General features: G+C 42.0%; 1 protein-coding gene across 2 annotated transcripts; it reads right to left on the bottom strand.

Moving 5' to 3' along the window:
* Window positions 1–2551: 2551 nt before the first annotated feature.
* Window positions 2552–19293, bottom strand: LOC131672036 (actin-binding protein WASF3). Of its 2 annotated transcripts, XM_058948957.1 has the most exons (9): window positions 18821–19293; window positions 9810–10184; window positions 9425–9578; window positions 8836–8950; window positions 8573–8605; window positions 7185–7505; window positions 6344–6632; window positions 5830–6273; window positions 2552–5671 (listed from the first exon to the last, which is right to left on the bottom strand). In XM_058948957.1, the coding sequence occupies exons 2-9, from the start codon at window positions 10081–10083 to the stop codon at window positions 5481–5483; spliced, it is 1821 nt and encodes a 606-aa protein (XP_058804940.1). In that variant the 5' UTR covers window positions 10084–10184; window positions 18821–19293; the 3' UTR covers window positions 2552–5480. The 2 variants fall into 2 exon arrangements, with proteins under 2 accessions (XP_058804940.1, XP_058804941.1); XM_058948958.1 differs by lacking the exon at window positions 8573–8605.
* Between the last annotated feature and the right edge of the window lie 864 nt (window positions 19294–20157).

Below are 20157 nucleotides of genomic sequence, written 5' to 3' on the forward strand. Positions count from 1 at the left end.
TTATACTTTTCGAATAACCCTAAAAGTTCGTTTTTACTTTAATTACGCTGGATGGAAATATCTGACGGCTCTTGAATTATTACTGTGATATTGCGCGCTTTATATCTGTTACTTCAATATGCAGATGTAACTTTTTTGATTTATGGAAGATACTCTTAGTGAACTGCTTTGATTAATTTATCGCATTGTTCCATATAAAAAGTTGATTATTATTATTTTGATACATTGGATAACATTAAATCTCTTTCGGAACGGAAATTTTTAAATATTCATGATGCAATGTTTTACTTCCCGGGAAAAATGATTAAAATGTCACGAAATTAATTAAGAATCTTGTCACTGAGAAAAACCAAACACAAATAACCTTTTTTACTTTTACCAGGTATACTTCATCTAAAATCCAATGGAGAATTTTTCAAAAAGTGAAATTTTTCAATTGGGAATACTGTACCGGTAAGTGGTGAATGAGCATAGGACCACTCTACTATATGAAGAGAGAGAGAGAGAATATAACGAGGAACAAGATAACAGGAAAATTTGAAGATATAAGAAATTATTTGCTCGTAAGTGTATAGCGGCGAGACGGCGTTCGACATCAAGGGATTCCGAACTTCAATAAGCGCAAAAAATTTTTTTTTCTCGCTCTTTCTGGCTTTGACACATCGTCTCATTTCAATACGTGAGAAAAATGTCATCGGCTGCTGGCGCTGATATGCTAGATTTTTTTCTTCATCTTTTTTGCTTTCAAAGGATATGATGCGCTACGTTGCAAATCTTTTTGATATGTAGGCATTGGAAAAAACTATCCGCGAATAAATTAGAATTATTCGCCATATATTTTTTTTTGCGAAATTGAGATAAGTGATACGATGAATTAGGCGTTTTTAACTAATCGCCTTTTTAAAATTAAAAAAGTAATTACGCTTTATGCGTATTTCAACTATTATAATTTTCCAACCGCAACAATTCGCCGAAAGCGCAATCGATCGTTCCTTCTCTGTGCAGATAATAAAGCGAAATTCCAGACGAATATACAAATTGACCAATTTATTCCCAGCCGCAATTCATTGCTGTGTTCATTATCCTCTGAAATTGGCGTAATAATTACGTCTTCCCAATAAAAAAAATAGCGAGAGAAAAACGTCAGTCAGTCAGTCAGTCAGTCAGTCACAAAAAAAGCCAAAAAAAAAAAAACAAAGCTTACGCTATAGCTGGTCTGGCGCAAATGAGTAGCCCGAGTGTTCCCGACGTATAATCGTTCGAGCGGCCTTAATCGGGGCAGATTGGCACGCAGGGCGAAGCGTTCGCTCGCTCCGGTGATTTATGAGAAGAAAGGATTTTCGTTTCAACTCGATGACATTCAATCGCACCAACTGAAATTGATATCACGCCCTCCATCTACGTCCTTGTTGATTGCAGTTAAAAAACTCGGCGCAATTTGTTTATCGATACACACCGACTGCGAATATGTATGCATTGTGCTTTACTTCGGACTTTTTGTTGCCCTTGACGCGTCATGATTGATGGAAAAATAATTGTTATAGGGAAACTACATTCTGTGTAATCTTCTTTGCTCTCGGGTTAAATGACAGTGGAAAAAATATTCGATATTGAATTTAGATCACGGGATCTATCGCGACCTTTGACTTTTCTGGTGCAGCCTAATTCTATAATAGTAATCTTTGATAATACCGTAATTGAAAGAAAGTGATTTTTTACATTTGCATATTATTATTTACACATAATACGGTTAAGAAAGTTCTAAAAAAGGATAAATAATCTCATCATAGATAGTGACGGTTCACTAATCATCCAAATTATTCTATAAAAGCATTTAACATTAAACCGTCTATTGTCAAGTTATTTTAGCGAAACGATAAAATGACATTGTCAAATATATATAGGAATCGCGAATAGATTTAAAAATACTCTTATGCAATATATGCACTAGAAATAAACGTTTTAATTGTGAGAGACATACAATTTTAAGGGCAATTTGCATCCGACGCGTCACGATATCTAGATCGCAGTCAAGTGTCTGATTTGTAATACGCTTTGGCGCGCGAAAGGCAGAGCCAATAAAGCTTATAACTTTGAAAATGCTTTCGCGCGGAGAATCTTAATCAGGAGCGTTGAGAGTTGCGGCGTCAGTGCCAAAATACATTTCTCACGGCATCTCCGAAGCGCGCAAGTCCCTAATCAAAGTTGGCATGCCGCTAATCATTAGCTGTTTATTTAACACCGCGCATCTGTGAACCGTGCTCGCACAGTGGCGCCTCCGGCAAAGCAAAGTTCATTATTACAGGGGCAAAGGCAAAGTCGTGCTCTTAATTAATGTACAAACCCTCTAAGTACGTTGTCAAACAGCTTGTATCTGCGATATACTCTTTTCTCGCGTAGTTCGCAGGTACAATATTTACAGTACTGCGCTTGAATTAGAGGCACGTTAGGAGTAACGTGACAAAAATTGCGCGTTTTGTAAAGCGTTGCTCTAAAAGGAGGGTCTCTCGAGGTCAATAACAAAGATGTTGAAATTTATGAAATTTTTTGATTTTATTCGGCTCTGTACAGTTGTTTTCTTTTTACTACAAATGTATTAATGACGACAGTAGTGATACAATCATTAATTTATTTTTCATTTCTCGTATTTATTGTAGCGATCACTGCGCGTTTATGTTGCATTACGGGACATGTAATTCTGATTACCTCGTTTCTGTTGATTATCATCCGTTTGAATAAATACATCTTGTTGCGATTGCTTCACTCGCCCCTATTCCCATTTTTACCCTTTCCCGTTATAAAATTGCAAATCCAGCGCTCACAAGAGATAAACCACAGACATCGAGAAGTTAAAAACAATAAATGTTTAAAAGACCGCTGATTTTTTTTCACGCTACAATGAAGATGAGTCTAAAGAGCCCTAAGGCAATGGGGTCGCGTTTTGTTTGTATCGAAAAAGCTGGACTGACGGAAAATTCACTTGAAAAATACAGTATGAAATTTCCTCTTTTTACCATTTACAAAGCTGTATCGAAAAACTGTTTCTCTTCAGTAACATTTAGATATTTCTTTTTATAAGATCACGATTCACAGCGATTAAACATTAATCGATAGTTTGTGTGGGCTGAAGTTTTAAAAACAGATAACATAGGTAGCTCAGATTTTATCGTCTCATGGAAAATAATCGACATTTCACCAAGTTTTTTCAGATTAAACCGTTTCTTTTTACTACTTTTCCCCCTGTTAAATACTGTAGAGTAGTTGGCGAGTTACATGTCTAGCTAAAATACTTATAAATTCTAAAGTTCTTACAGTAGAGAGTTTCATGTTTTATTCTCATATATATATAGAGCTTATTATAAATTTTATATTTATACATAAACATGTTACAGAAAAAATTATCAATTAATCGCCTACATTATACTATAATCTTTCATATAACTGGCGCGCTTCTTTCGGTTAAATCGCCGTTCGATAGAAAGAAGAAAAAATGTACAGGTGTCGTTGCCAATGAATCACACATTAATGCTGAATCCTTCAAGGATTCGGTATGTAACAATCCTTCTGCCTGATGCACGAAAAAAATCACCCACACATTCGTACGATTCGGATATACACTCGGTTCTATACAAAAACTTTTTAAGAACGAAGACGATGCCAATATATTAACCACATTTTGACGTCGCTTTACCATATTCAAACATGCATTGGTTCAGTTGTCGCTACATGCATACAAAATCTGTCCTATTCAAGGCTCTTTTACCGTGAACTACAACTTTCACGGTTATTGTAGCTTATATAGCTATTGTGATGTTTTTTTTTCGAAGACAGAATTTTTTTCATACATTTCTCTTCGAAATTATTTCTCAAAGTACGATTAGCATTATTTCAACATGTAAGATCATGGCTATATAATCTTAACGACTGATATAATATATCTATTTGATATACTTTTTCTCGCTTATATAATCTTTATGCGACACCCTCCTGCTATTCTTTTAGTTACCTTGCCTCTAGCTATACGCACTCCAGATCCCATTTGTTCCTTAATTTTAGCATTATCGATGGAAATAAATCACAATTATTTTGCTTTTTTCCAAGAAATATTGATTGATACATTCATTCATCATAGATTAACAGTTTATATATAATGCTTTACTCTCTTCTTTTGATGGAATTTATTAAGAACTAAAAATATTTCTCTAAAAAAAGTTCGATTACTTATAAATTCACTGCGTCTTATAATTAATGAAAAATTTTGGTTTGACTCAAAACTTTTTGAAACACTTTTTGCGTAACTTTTGTTATTTATATAATTACCATTTTGTTTCTTAATTTGCGTTATCTGAGACTAGATTATTTACGTTCGGTTATAAGCATGGGTAAGTAAATAATCTAAAAAAGCGAAAAACGCGGAATGCGGAATGTGCCGAGACACGTACTTTCTTATTTTTTCTCAAACATTTTCATTCTCTGTGCGTTATAGATTTCATTACGTTTGTCCTTCGTACACATTTAAAACTATTTCTATTCAACAATAAAAGTAAGTTTCTTTTACAAAACAATAGTTGCCGTACCGAAATTCAATCGCGAATTCGGTACAACTTCAAATGCGATTTGTTATGAAAAATATTGCTCTCTGGAGTAATTAAAATGCAAACATAGCCACAAATATTAAAAATAATTATAAAATAATCTTGGCATTTTTATAAAAGTTCAATAGTATAAGTTTGAGAGCTCATTTATTACGTTAACATGGAAATACTTGCTTTAATGAGATTAAGAAGAAACGTTCGGCAATACTTTGGTAGTTAATAAATGTCACCTACCTAGCTACAGTATCATATCAAAGCGAAGTGTGTGAATAGTTTGTATAATCGTTTTATCGGTTGATTGCAGAAATCCGCAGTTTTCGTTATTTCTAAGAAATATGTATTCACATTTGTGCGAATCATTATTCGATTATTAAAAATTGAAATAGTTACGTTCAAAATAGTATACGAAAACATGGATTAATAACATTGACAAGCATCTACTACCCAATAATAATAATACATGAACATCGTAAAAATCACCGACGAAGTACGAAATTATCGTGCAAAATTTGTACAAACAAAAAATTAAATATTTTCTATTTTAGCACTTCAGAAACATTAAAAAACTAAGTTGGAACTTTTTTTTTCATTAAATATAAAACTATTTTTGTATAAATATATTAATTCTCCTCAAGATATTTGTATATTTTTTGATATTGAAGCTCTATCATAAACAATTACAATGAAAAATATGGAAAACATCTAAATTAATGAGCTGTGCAGTATAACGTTATCCACAACGAAAACTGAGATTATCTGCCGTGTATGACACGCACGCACAAACACTTTACTGCATAATCGACAAATCCGAACAAGCAAACGACACAAGGCGTCCATTTCCTTTCGGCTTTAAACAGCTGAGACCCTTGTTGTGAGAGTGGAGGGTCACGCGGCATTAGTTGCGGTTGTATCATGTTCGCCCCAACCTTCGCTATCGCACTCGCTTTCGGAAGCTGAGTCGCTGTCACTGAATTCCACTGCTACTCGTCGAGCCAAGATAGATGCCACGTCATTCAGTGCATTTACTCGCTCTACTTCTTTTTGTTCATTTTTCTCTACCTTTCTCAGTTTAATACCTATAAATAAAAGATGAATTAGATTCCATTTCTTAATTTTTATTATTAGTAAAATGTTTCCTTGATGTATAAATTGAAAGACTACATAGCTATCTTGCTAACGTATCATGTCCAGAATTGAACGAGACACATTTCAAAATCTACTCTAAGGCACTCACCATCTCGAATAGCTTTTAGTAGATCGTTCCTCGGGTCGACCACAGCAGGTATATTGGGATTGTTGGGCTTCCTTAGCTGGCCATCAATGATGTTCTTGACTGGCTTGAGAATTGGTGGATTGTTGACGATCATTTTAGCGATGTCGCCATTAGTAATAGGCATCTGACTAAGCGACGGTGGTGGACCATTGGAAATTGGCGGCGGAGGTGGTGGCGGTGGGGGTGGTGGTATATTGCACGGTGGCGAAACTGGTCGAGGTGGCGCAGGATCGGGAGTCGGAGGTGGTGGTGGAAGATCTTGCGCCACCGATTCCGTTTCATCGGTCCCCATTGGCATCATCTGACCTATGTGAATCATACCCGCTGTGGGCGTTGACTGATGATTCGGCAGCGGACTGTTCGAACGGCTACCGTTTCTCTGGAGCAAGTGCGATGGTAAAGCACCTGTAGACAGAAAATACATTTAAAATCAAACTTTCAAGAACTTTTCCTACTTAATTTAAGCAATACTCACCATTCATCGCAGGTGGCGACATAGTTTCACCAGGAGGCGGCGGTGGTGGAGGTAAAGTGTCCCTACCAGTACTCATGGACCTGCCCCTAGTTGGTGTATTGTTCGCCGAAGCAATTGTCGGCGTCGAGTTGCTAGACGCATTGCTGGGAGGTGCAGGTGGTGGCTGCGATGGCCTATTCCTTCGACTTGGTGTTCCTGGACCTCCAGGACTCTGGTAAGTGTCGCTTCCTGAGTGGCCTTGGCCAGGTGCGTAGTGTGAACCGTACGCGCTATCCTCGTAGCCTTGTAACTGTAAAAGAAATATTTTGTTTTCAAATTCGATTAGTTAAAAGCGTTTCAGTGTGTTCTTTTATTCAATCATCAGTGTGATTGGACTACGCGCTTTAAATGTAAGTGAGAAAATTTCTCTAATGATGCATAATGTCTTTTAATTAGTCGCAGATTCAATAAAAATTTGGTAAATGAATAATCAATCTAATTTAGTTATTTTCTGCTTATGGATGTCAACACTCTATATAAACGTTAAAAGCATTGATGTTCATATTACTCATATTCGTAATTTGAAAAACGATGATTTATATTTAAAGTACTTGTTTCGAATTTACGACAAATCTTCTTTAAGAAATATAATATTTTCATTCTATTAAATGCAAAACAAACTTTGTTATCTCAATGTCGTCTAGTATTTCCTCTATCAAAACAACGCTAATAAGCTTGATAATTATACTCTAAAGTTTCGCCACAGCTAGGTGAACATTCAAAGTAACTCCCAAGCGCGCGCATCAAACTCAGTTGGCCCTCTCTCTAATTAACTAATCAACTATGTAAAACTTGTTCCAACCTGAGCGGCATAATTCGCTTGGCCGTAGTGCCCAGTTATAGGCGGGCTGTAGAGTTGATGTTCCTCAGGCGGATAGCTACGCCTCAACTCGATGCTATTGGGCCGTGGTGGTCGTGGATCCGTCATCACCATACCAAGTAAAGCTTCGTCGGGAATAGCGTGTTGCGCTCGGTACTGAATTCCTTGCGGTGGCATTATGTATTCGCCATGGCCTACAGCAATTTGTCGTTGACGCTCGCGAGTATTGTGCGGCTGCCTTACACGTTTCTTGTGTCTGCTACCTCCTCCTCCACTTCCACCGTCGTTCCGAGGCCTGTGCGGCTGTTTTGAAAATGCGGGAAATGTAAAATGAAAAATTAATTAGGGTAAATAGTGCATCAGGATTGATAGGACTCTTTGGATGTGCAAGCTCGACTGTAAGATTTATGGATGTTTTTTTCTGAAGCCAATTGATGACCATTACGTACAGTTGAAAATACTTACAGTTACAACTTTAGCTATAATACAGGCATTTTATTGAAAATGAAATAAAATTATGACAGTGATATATTTTGAAATTTGTTTTATAAATCCAAATAGTTCCTAATTAGATTCTAGCAAAATAGCGCCTGACTAATATGATATAAACTTACAGCATGAGTAATCACTCTACACAAGGATACTGGTTTTTGTTTAGCGACAATTGGATTTACGTAGTTGTCATCAAATGGCTTTAAATATAAGCAGAAAAGTAGGATATGAAAATAGTCAACATTTTTGCGATGCTAAAGGTAACTACAAGTGTCTCGAGTAGAATCATTCTGTGACTAATTTCATATCCGTTTAGTGCGAAACGATAACCAGACGGAATAACCAGACAAATGATACAAAATTGATTTTTTTGTAGTGTATAATATATATATGTCACTGATGAGTATGAAAAGTGAATGACCAGATGATTTTTCTTTTTGTTCGTTGCATGGCTATATCCATAACCACATGATGGAGAATAAAGAGAGGATTTTTTTGAGTATGAAGACATAATACAGTATAATATGGTCAATCGTCTAACACTAGCTAAATTCGATAAGCGAGTATGAAAATTATCAGCACAAGTTTTTGGCGTAACTAAATGGATTAGACAGTGAAACAAAAAGAAAGAAAACAATACTTTGGTTAATGAGAGCAGAAAACCACGCAAACACACAGAGAGAGAGAAGGGTGAGAACATTTGAAAAATATTCATGGTGTGAGTGAGAATGGTAACGATTAATTTTTTTTTTATCCAATTTGGTGAAGATAGCGAGAAAAGAAAGATAGAGACTCCAACTTTTTGTTTTTTCTATTTTTCGGTAAAGATGATGGGATGGTGAGTAAAAAAACTACAAAGATCCAAACCATCGACTTGCCTCTCTGAACGGTTCGGCATATTCTGACTCGGTCTATAACCATGGGAGACAGTTCATTGTTGTTAGAATATTCGTTTCGAAAGTAGATTGGTTATAATAGAATTTTTCCTTTTTAAAATGTAGATTAATCATGTTGTGTATTTTATATTAGTTTCTTTTTGCATACCTCGAAAATAATAAAAGATAATAATAATAAAAAATGTAAAAGTATGCAAGAAGTATAAAAGGAAAAGATGAATGAATAATCTGTCGATCGACATTACCTTCTTGCCTCGATCGTGCAATTTTTTCTCGGTATCCTTAAGCATCTCTTGGCTCCACAGCTCGAAGAAGTAATTAGGATCGGTGTAGAACTTCAAACCATCCTTTCCGTCCTCCCTGAAAAGCAACAACGTTAACAACGAGTAGAGAAGAACGGTCCTGCGTAGAAAGTTTGAAACAAAAGTTTGCATTGTCAGAACGCGCGCGGCAATTTGGCTTGGGTTTAATTTTGCTGAATTTAAGAGCTCTCATTACTTACAACTTTTCCGTCGAAGGAAAATTCAAAATTCGCAATGACTTACTTTGTCTCTGTGATGACCGATTGGACAAGTTTGAAATGAAAAGAGTTAGTTGATTGACGAAATATGGATGGCTCGATTCTAATATATAAATTGAAAAATGAACGAATGAAAGTCTGTCGCGTTAATGTTGTAAATTAATCAAATATTTGAATATTTGAATAGCACGATTATCATTCGTTAGTGAACGGTAAATCAGAATCGAGGGCAACTATAGTGGCAATGGAAGCACAAAAGTTCCACGAGACAATCACCAAAACTACAAGCAATGTAGTAACGAATAGTCGATTACCTGTAAACGTTGAGCTTGTCAAGGGGTGGCGGCATGTCGCACTGTTGGTAAGTCTCGAGCATAGCAGTGGGCATTGTATCCCTTGAGACGACCTGCTGATCGAACACTACGGAACTCTTGAAGGCCTTGCGCATATGGATGTCTTGTAGCGAAACTGCAAACAATACGTGCGAAGCAATGAATTAGTACTTCATCAATAGTGAATTATTCAAGTTTTCCAACTGCATCAATTTGTCTGTTATCGACAAACGCAATTTCCAGAAATCGACTCTTGAAACTCGGAGACATCAGCCTATATTCAAACTTTTCGGATGCCCACAAACGTAATCCACTTATGAAGCTGCAGCAAACACGACAAGAAGAAGAAGAAGAAGAAGAAGCTCACCTTCCTCGACATTGCTGTCGAGCTGAGTGACCTTGACGGCAAGCCTATCGATCCTCGCCTGAAGCGAATTAGCACGATCGCTCAGGTTGTGTGCCTCCTTGGCGAGCTCGCCGAACAAATCCTCGGCGTGCCTCGACAAACTCGATAGCTGCCTGATCGTGTTGGCCAGGGTGCCATTCGTTACTGCCTCCAGTTCCGACGGCAATGGGAAGTCCTCGGGTATCGTGCCACGTGCCACGTGCACCGGCTCCACTACTCGCTTAGGTAGCGGCATTCTTCTTCTTGTTCAATTGCCTCCTGCAGTGGCAGAGGTGCTGATGCGCTTGTCTTTCTCCGAGGTGACGCCGAGTTGACGGCTCACCGATTTATAGGTACCTGTGCGACATGATAACATATAACGAAACTCGTGTCTTTGTTCCAAACATTATTCCACGCATTACGTCAAGAAGACCGTATATTCAAAAAATTATAGCCACAATTATATTCAAGTGGTAATTCATTAATGTCTACAGCGTCTGTCTTACAAAACTGTCGACGAATATTTTTCTGTTTCGCTTAATAAAGTAGTTGTATTGTATTTTGATTGCACGACGTAGAAGCTACCAATGGTGTAGATACGACGAAACATAAAAAATATAACCATCGATGCACCGTCACCGACATTTCATAGGAAATTGAGTGAATTACTAAGAACATTCCAAGCCGGTAAGGCGACGTTAGAAGGCAACACACCTGCGGTCGAGAAAAATGCAGCTTATTCAAGGCGGTAAGCGCACCATTAGAATGACAATAGCGAAAAAGGACAAACGGGGAACGCGACAAAACAGTCATCGCATTTGTCATCGTCGCGCAGCAGATAAAAGGTAATTGCGCTAGCTTATGCACGCCGTCCACTCTCGACAATACACACGACAAACTATGGCGATGCAAATAGAATTGCAGACTAATTAAGTTTTTATGCGACTTATCGCTTGTACGTATCGGATTTTCACTTTCTCGCGTTATAAAACAACGCTGCCGCGTCGTCGCTGCCGTCTCCCACACTTGGACGCCGCCGGAAGTCGAAGAGTGCGTAACGCAGAAGTGAGGCCCTTGCACTTTGCTCTCCCGAGTTTGATACATACGTGCGGTCACTTTATATTGATCGAACGACGCGCTCAATTCGCTCGGAAGGTCGGTCGTTTATTGGCAGGCTTGAAATTGATGTGTCCCTCGTGTGTATACGCACTCGAAATCACTGGACGAGTTTGCCGATTGGCGCTGAGATGTGGGCGCCGCATCTACTGCTAGAGCTGGGCAAACCGGTCGCCTAAAAGTGGGCGATCTCGATCCGCGACGGTTATGCCCCGCGCGTACTCTTTTTTCCCCTTGCCAAGAGTCGGCGGTTACTGAACTGCTGCTTTATATATATAACACTCGCGCTGGCAGTGCTTTGCATGGTACACTACCATCGCGTGCCGAGTTCTGCTTACGTCGCTGCGTCGCGGAACAGAAAACGTTGTCCATTAAAATTGCGCACGACACGTCGACGAAGTCGTCCGTCGGGGATAGCGAAGCGTAGCGCGCGCGGAGACGCCCAGGGAACGGCTCGCCGAACGATTCCCAGCGAAAATCCTCGGCAGTGCAGCGTCCCCTCTCGGCGTCGCAGGGCGCCAAACTCTTTTTACTTGTTATCGCAGCGATCGCAATAGCACGACTTCTCTAATAGTCTCGCCAGCCGAAGGAGGCTCGAGATAAGCAGCAGCGTCTCTTGAAAACCTTCAAAGAGCAAGCAGGGAGCGATACATCTGAATTCACGCGTTCGCGGGCATGAGAAGAAGTGTGTAGAACGGGCGTCTTATCGCGCTGACATTGGACGCGCCGTATACTTATTATCGCCGCGAGCGACAAATCGTCGGATACGCGCTTACGTTTCCGTACGAGTAGCATCAATGTGGCACGCATCAATCGTGTCTGTGTATCGCGCATGCCGGTTGGTGCACGGCGTGTGGCGCGAGTGTGCGGCGCGACGATGCAGCCGCATTCCGCCGCAGACCGAGCGTAGGTACGGATGCACCTTATAATTATACTCGTGTGCTAGCGGCTGCTGGCGCAAGCCTATGCGCGTGTGTACGCGCACGGGCGTTGCTTTCGTTTCTTCTCAGGGGAGAGAAGGAGACGCTAACCACGCGCGCGCGGCAGAACGATCGTTTGCCCTCCTTTCATTCTTGAGGATCGCGATAGAGGTGTCTCTCGGATTAGGCCCAATTCGACAGGACGATAGACGAGACGACGTCCGTCAAGCGGGCGTACGAGTACAAAGCTGCGCAATCAAATCCCACCTCGATCGATATCCCAGAAGACACTTACGAGTAACAAACAGTCGGAGCGTTATCGTCAATTGGTCGTATCGCTGAAGCGCTCAGTTGCCAAGACAAAGCCGCAATTGAAAAGCAACTAGCACTCAGAGTGCACGCGCGTGCAATTTTACAACCGCGATAACGCGGATGCTCAAATCCTCGAGTGCGCGCGAATGCAACGATGTTTCTGTCGCTAATTGAACGTATATAGTCGCAACAAATCGATGAAACTCAATTGCCTCCTAATAAAACACAGCTCTCTTCGTTAATAAGCGAGCACAAGGCAGATTATCACGGTCATTTTTATTTTCTTGAGAAATCCGTGGGTCGCTAAATATAAACCACGCCGCACGCGGGAAAGTGAAAAGTGCCGACCCCCCCGAGGCTCCGTACAAATATAGCCCAGAGCGTTGTAAAGGCGAGCTCGCGCGAGGTCAAGTGGTTGCCGAGACATCATCAGCACACAGTAGCATGACGCTTCGTGGCCCGTCGTTGCACATAACGTTCCACATGCGCATGCACGCGCGGGTTTGTGACACGAGAGCGCCGCTTTCGCGAGTGGCGAGCGACGAACTCTTCTTTTTCTCCAGCGACGGCTGATGGGATTCGAGTGTGCCTCGGAGTGAAGTGGGAGGTTCGAGTTTTTTAATGGCGCCTTTGAAAGCTCTTGTCGGCGCTGTATTCGCGAGAAGGCTGACAACGGCGCGTTGCACCTTCATTGAATCCCAAACTTCGAATAGAAATCAACTACAGGATAAAACCTAACTTTACTAATCAGCGTTGAATGGCGAGAGTAGCCGCAACGAAGTTTGGACAATTGAATGAATTGCAGAGGTGTCGTCGCGGGCAATGCACGGAATCAGCATTGCGAAAGAGCAAATTGATGCAAATCGCATTAGTTTACATATGTATCAATCCGTAAATGCATAACCCAGTTTGGGTGTACAACGCGAGTCTCGGAACAAAGTTAAAGCCACCGTGCGACAGCGGGGGAGAGCCAGCATAACGTGGCATTTATGAGGTCCTTGGTAAGCTCGCTTTGATAGCGTTTCCTGGACTAACTTTAATGGATATCCATTCTGCTTAGAGCTGGATGACCCCTGCGAAATTATTGAAATGTATGGCTAATTAACTTGTCACTTTGCTTTGGTTTCAGATGGTTAGATGGCGAGTTGAAATGAGCTCGACACGGCAGTTCGATACTCCGAATGAAGAGAAATGATGCTGCTCGCAACATCTCTTTCGCATCAGCCGAGCCAACGCGCGAAAAATACCAACTGTCATTTCACCCCGCACTATAATTGCCCTTCGCTGATCCACTCTCAACGCGCTTCCTCTCTTTATGTGTTTTTTTTTTGTTTCCTCGTAGCCGGAATTAGCGCGCAAACACAACGCGAGCAGATGTCACGCTTACGAATGGGAGTCTCGAAATGGGGTTCGCTTGAGCTTCTTTGTTGGCGCTCTTTTTTCTTCTTTCTCTTTCGACATCTACAGTTCTGTACGAAAGCTCGCGACGATTGGCCGAGCGCGAGAAACATCGAGACCGAAAAGTAAAGGCACAACCGAATTGTACATGCGAGCTGTAAACGCCACTTGACGCGCTTTATTCTCTGACGCCAGAATTACGGGAACGAGCTAGGCGTGCTTGGAAAAACACGTTTATTTATAAAAGCGACTGAGAGAAGATGAGAAATGAAGACGCGTTGAGCTATTGTTTTGACTTTTGAATGTGGAGTTGTTTGTATTCGTACCAGCACCGATGAGTCTACAAATGATTTATCGAAACAAACATTACGAGCTTGGCGTTCACTCGTGAAAGCACGAAAAACCAATCAGCGGCATCTAGTTCAACGAACGCGCGCACGCGCAAATAAATTCCTCCGAAAAGAAAACTCGAGCGAGCGGCTACAGGCTCGCTCGATGTCTCGGCTATCAGCTCCAATAACAATTGAAGCGGCCACAGTCAGTTCTCTGCGAGCGCTAAAGAAAGAAGCAAGGCAACGAAGACGCAGGTAACGAGCTCTTTATGTATTACACGCGCGTTCATTCGGTCTCGCGAGTGCGTACATGTGCACAAGGCGGCGCCGCGCTCCGGGGCGTGCAATATTGATCATCCAAGGAAGCCGGCTGCGCGCGCCTTGTCGTTCGAGACACAACGTGCGCAGAGTCGACGATTTCTCGTTGCTCTCTCTCTCTCTCCCCCTCTCTCTCTCTCTCCCCCCTCTCTCTCTCTCTCGGGAAGTTGAGCAGATAATCATCGACGGTGTCGGATTTTCAGCGACAACCGACGCGCGTCTGGTTTCCGCGAGCGTCGATTGGCCCATGGCAGTTTTACTATAGGCAACGCGCCGCGCATAGTTTTGCCTTCGCCGATCGCCGAGTCGAGGTTAATTCGATTAGCAGCTTGCATTTTCAAGATTTTTCACTTAGCAGACAAAACGCATGCCCGAAGCGCGCGCGGCTTCAGTGAACTCTCTTGCGAGCCTCTTAATTGGCATCGTTGATCTGCTCTCGTTTTCAGCGTCACTGCTTTTCAGCGAAACCGAGCGCAGAGAGCCGAACAGCAAGACGCACGAGCCAGCCTTCGGACTTCCCTTTGACTTTGACCGGCAACTCGTCGAGCGCCTCGGTCACGCTCGGCTGTTGCTGCCACTGTTCCAGTCTCCCCTTGCGTGCTGCGCGTACGCGCGCGAGAGCTTCCGCTGCCACGAGTCCGCCGCACTGCAGCAGACCACTTTGGCTGGACGCGCGCCGACTTTCAACAGCGATTGCTCGTGTTTACCTGCGAGCGGCAAATTCTTTTCCCAAAGCGAAATGTCGCGCGGCTCTTCGACGTCGACGCGCGAGACCGTACGGAAGCTGCAGCGCCTGTCGATGCGAGCCGATGGAAAGCACGAGGTTTGGTGAAAACAAGCCGCGCGTCGAGTAGGTACAGCCATCGACCAATCGATGTCAGCCTACTGAACACGGCGCGCGACACAATGACCGATTCGACCCGTTGACGCCGGAAAGAAGAAAAAAAATAGAAGCACGACGACGGTCCAGTTACGAGCGAGCGACTGGTGCAGTTATGTCCGCGGATTGTAGAAGCCGTCGAGCTTCTCGCTCAGTCTCTGGTGCAACAAGTATCGTCCCGTTACGTGATAGAAATGCTGACTTTGATGGGTTCAAGAGAAGACAGCATAGCACAATGAAATATTTGGCCTACGTCCAATATCGCGCATCGATTTTTTTCCCACAAGAGTACTAGCTGACTGTGACCTGCTTGGCTGTCCTTTTTGTTCCAGGGATCGCTGTGTTGCGATTAATTTCGCGACACGCTTCGATTGATTTTAATTGCCAGCAGGGTTTTTGGCAGGATTTATCGTCTTTGTGCAGAGCTCGCCAACGTAGGACGATCTGCAGTGCTTTATGGATTATTACTACTGTTCACTGCGGCGACAACTCCATCTGTAACTCTGCGCGCATTGCAATGCAATTCCAATGCTCTTCTGTTTTCGCTTCGTTCGTTCGAGTGCTTATTACGCGAGTTCATAATGTAATGCCAGATCTGCCATTCCAAATTCACTGCGTGCATATCGTACAAAGAGAATGCATCGTTCAGAAAAAGTAGAAAGGCGTGCATACAATCGGTCTATCGTTCGCAATTCAGTTTGCAACTCGCAGATATACGAGTCTCGGAATGATGGAACGAACGGTAGCTCGAAACCGCAGGCTGTACGCAATCTTTCGCGTTTCTTTTGCGCAGTTTCAAACGTCAAGCGTCATTTTTAATTAGCGAGATGCATTTCCAGTGACTAACTGTCCTTGACATAAAGCGATGCCTGAAAAAAATAAATAATCGATGCTTCGCGTGCTCGCATGGAAGTGTTGGCCTATATCGGTAGCATCTGCCAGCTAAAATACATGACCCAGTGTATTTGCACGTTTAATTTTATCGCCCGTTCAATGTTACGCGCGTTTATTATAAGCGCATTGATTTTTTGCCTCTCGCCTTTCTCATCGTTGTTTTGCTGATCCAACCCAGTTTCTTTAAGACGGCGAGTGCGAAGTTAAAATCAGTGAATTTGAAGCGAAAGTCGACGACGGCTTAAAAAGCTTTTCTTCGCAAAAATCTCATTTTGAATGCCGAACCGCAATCGAAAAAAACTCCGAAGCTATTGAGCTCGCGATGATGACCGCAAGTATGCAAATATGCACGTAACACTCGTATGCACCTTTCGCGATGGACTAGGGAGGGGGGAGGCGGGTTGAGGATCCATTCGCGCGCACGTGCGTTCTTACGCAATGCAATACTTCGTGCTTATTGTGGCAACGGCAGCTTCGAGAGAGTCCAGTGATTCTCATCTGGGCAACGAGAGAGACGGATATAATGGCCCCTTCAAAACGCTTAGCACGCGATTGTCATACCTTTGTCTAGGCGACATTGACAGCAAACCATTGCCAGACATTTTTTTCCCCCGAAGTTTGAGTTTATTGGCTGCACTTGAAACGAGAATTTCGAGTTTTCATACGCGTGCAAAGTTTTGCGATCGCAAGGACAAAATGACTTGTCGTTCTCAAGGCGAGCACGATGAAAAAAGCGTCGTCGCGATAAAACATCATACAATGACGCGTATGCTGCGATTCCACTTCTAAAAAATAGCTCGCGTAGGCGACACACGTTCAAGCGCGCGTGTAGCATCGAGAGGAAAATCCATTGGTGGAAAAAAAAGAGAGACATTTTTTACGCCCGATTGGCAGCGGCTGGAATCTCGTCCATCGATTTCTAGGTTCTTAACCGGAGAGGAGGGCGATCGTAAAATAATGTTTATTCGATGATAAATTGCGCGCTAGAAAGGCGAAGTGTATTTCGAAGGAAAAAGCCTTGATCTTTTACGAGATTCCGCGCGCTGGAATGATTTTTTGCGCAATAACTATATTTAGAGAGCAACGGCATTGTGGCTGAACGATGCTTTAAGAAAAACCCAGTGAATGGCAGAATTGCTCTCGCCGCTAGACCAGCTGAACGCAGTTTTCCCGATAAACGAAAAGAAAAAAGGTTTTATTGCAATTAACGGCTTATGGAAATCGATTGTGGAAGATGAGTGGTGAGTTTTAAAACGCACACAAAAGCCGCACCTTCGATTGAAAGTCACTCGCGGAAAGTCCCGTTACTATGTAATAACGTCTTTTCAATCAACTCATCGATCAAGCAAAAAAGAAATGATCCAATCTCATTCTCATTTGTTGAAACTTCCGTGTTGAAAATTGGACAGTGAGTTATCGTGGATAGATATACCTCGTCGAATGGATTGACGCAACAATCGTATACAGAAACTATAATCTATTCCAACCCTTGTACGTTTACGTATGACGCATCGGAAGCTGCTCTATATTGTATGCATGTCGTGCGACGTGTACGCACATTGATGATTTATATAGATAGAAGAGAGTCGGACACCGGATGGCAAAACAATCATACGGTGCCGGCCGGCATTAAGACATACATATATATGTATCAAGCAAGGAAGAATGCGAGTGTTAATTTGGCATGCGCAACGAGAGACTCAATTCGTTCGATATGTATATGCGAAGAAGTCCAGCTGTGGCTAGCCCTCGGGGCAATGGAATTGGTTTCGGGAACAGAAAGCAACACAGCCGTGATAACTTCGTTACAAAGCGATACAGCCCTCGAGGCACGTGAGCGATTCTGCACTAGTCAATTATTTTTTTGTTTATTTCCTATTTGCCTCGACACCAACAAGCTATAGGGTGGAGCTGCTGCTGCAGCCTGTCGCTTATTTTTTGAGGTTATGATGTGACACGGGCGTAGGTGGAACAGTTTCGATTGTATTCTTCTTTTTTCGCCTCCTCTATTTTGGAGTGAAAGCTGTCAATAATGTCTGCAACATATCGATTCTACTATTGTACAGTCAACAGACAAGAATTTGAAAGCGCGGTGATAAAATTCTCAGCGGCTTTATCAATGAAGCACTACATAGTAAATTCTAAACAGCTCGCTACTATGGCGATTATCTGATACACCTTATCTTTGCCGGGACCTGTTTATCGTTCACGAAATATCGATTTGGTGCGCACACTTTTATCTCTTTCTCTTTAGACTCGCAGCCAGTGAGAGAAAACTACAAAAAGATAGTATAACGAGCCGGGTATGCGCTAAGATCGATAGAGCTCCACCTTTTCACACGACAATTGTCGCGCCGAAGTAGAATTTTTCATTTCATAATCGGCGATGACGCACGTGTACGTCACTTATGCCTTAAGCAACAGCAAGCGGGTCGAAGGCGAGCTTTGCTCCAAAATCAATGTCAGCAGTTGCGAGAGAAGTGAAATTCACGTGTATAAGTACCGCACGGAAAATCAATTGCGAGGAAACAAACGGGACTCTATCGCGGCATTCGTGCCTACGTGCCTACGCGCGCGCGCATGTGTGTGTGTACATGCGCGTGCGTGTTAGATAGTGTGCCTGCGCGTGTGAGTGTGCCTGTGCGTGTACCTCTGCGAGTGCAAATGAGCAAAAACTTGTCGTCCCAATAACCGCGTGAACATCCCTGCGTAGGTAGACAGACGGACGCCGACGAAGGAAAGGAGGCTAGCGTGTTCTCGTCTCTCCCTCCTCTCTGGCAATGAGCACAAATACAAAAGCCGTATCAACTTATATGCACTCACCATAATGTCCGGTGCTGTCGCATGACGGATGACTGGCGTCGAGTCGTGTGTATTCACTCTCAAGAGCTACGCACTCGGTTAACGATAAGCCTATGGCGATGAGGTTTCTCTTTACACCACTCACAGACACAACACAGTACACAGAATACACTTGCTCGAGCTAAAATGGCGTTTACGGTTCGCACCCCGCAGGAGATACACACAGACACAATCTCTTCTCGCGCGCCGTGAGAGCTAAAGCAGTGGCTGCTCAGCCAACAAGGAGCCCAAGAACGAGATAGCGGCTTTGGCTCTCCCTATCTCTCTCTTTCTCTCTGCGACGACGACGACGACGGCGACCACGACGACGGCTCGCGTATTACATACGAACTTCGGTTCAGGCGCTCACACACACCCACAGATGTGAGAGCTCTCTGGGTTCCGTCCGATGCGACTTACGCGACCGACATGTAGCGAACCGCGAGCGATGAGAAACAGCGGTGGGGAACTCCACAACTCCACTTTTCCTTCCAGCGAAGCGAGCGCCTCTACACTTGGGTTGTGTCGGTAATAGAGTAAATCATTCCATGTCGATATGTTTTACAAATAAATAATTTCATAAAATATATGACATTGATATTAATTAAAATTTTGATTCTACTGATTTATCGTCATTTTGAGTATCTGTTTTTATATGGTTATATCTTAAATAAATAAATAAATGAAGTCCGTTTTATTTGTCTTGTATTACATAAATAAAAATTATCCGGTTGTTATTTAACTATTTGCGGTTATTGCAACAGACTTAACAACTAATAATTATACTTTATTAAAAACAATGACCCTCTGATAGTTAAACTTAATTATAAATACTTTCTTCTATTTCATTTAACGCTTTTTTAACGTTATTTCCTCAACTATATAAATATTGTCGAAAAATTCACTAGAATCAACAAACCTATTAGTTAATTCGAACGGGTATAAAAGTAGGTAATGGATATGTATTATTTCAGTTTTTTTATTTTAACAAGAAGTAACTGATTCAGATCCTATTTACACGAAACTGTTTCATAATTAAAAAATTTTGTATTTCAACGTTTTCCGGCAAAGATGAGGGTATTCTAATAACTCATAACATAAGTTGATGATCAAGAATCTAAACTTTCTATTGTGTACGTATGAAAAATGGAAAATAACACGAACGTATGAAATATATATGCAGAACAAGATTGTTATGTGATTCTCGTGACGGAAAGGCCGGATTTCACATTTATTACTTTGCAATTTACTATTCGTCCAAATCCCAGAAATGGAAGGATCACTTTTGAACTAGAATTAATTCCTTATAGTACTGATTA

Source organism: Phymastichus coffea, unplaced genomic scaffold (assembly GCF_024137745.1).
Source record: "Phymastichus coffea isolate CEN01 unplaced genomic scaffold, Cenicafe_Pcof_1.1 PCOF00141, whole genome shotgun sequence".
Classification (NCBI taxonomy): Eukaryota; Metazoa; Arthropoda; class Insecta; order Hymenoptera; family Eulophidae; genus Phymastichus; species Phymastichus coffea.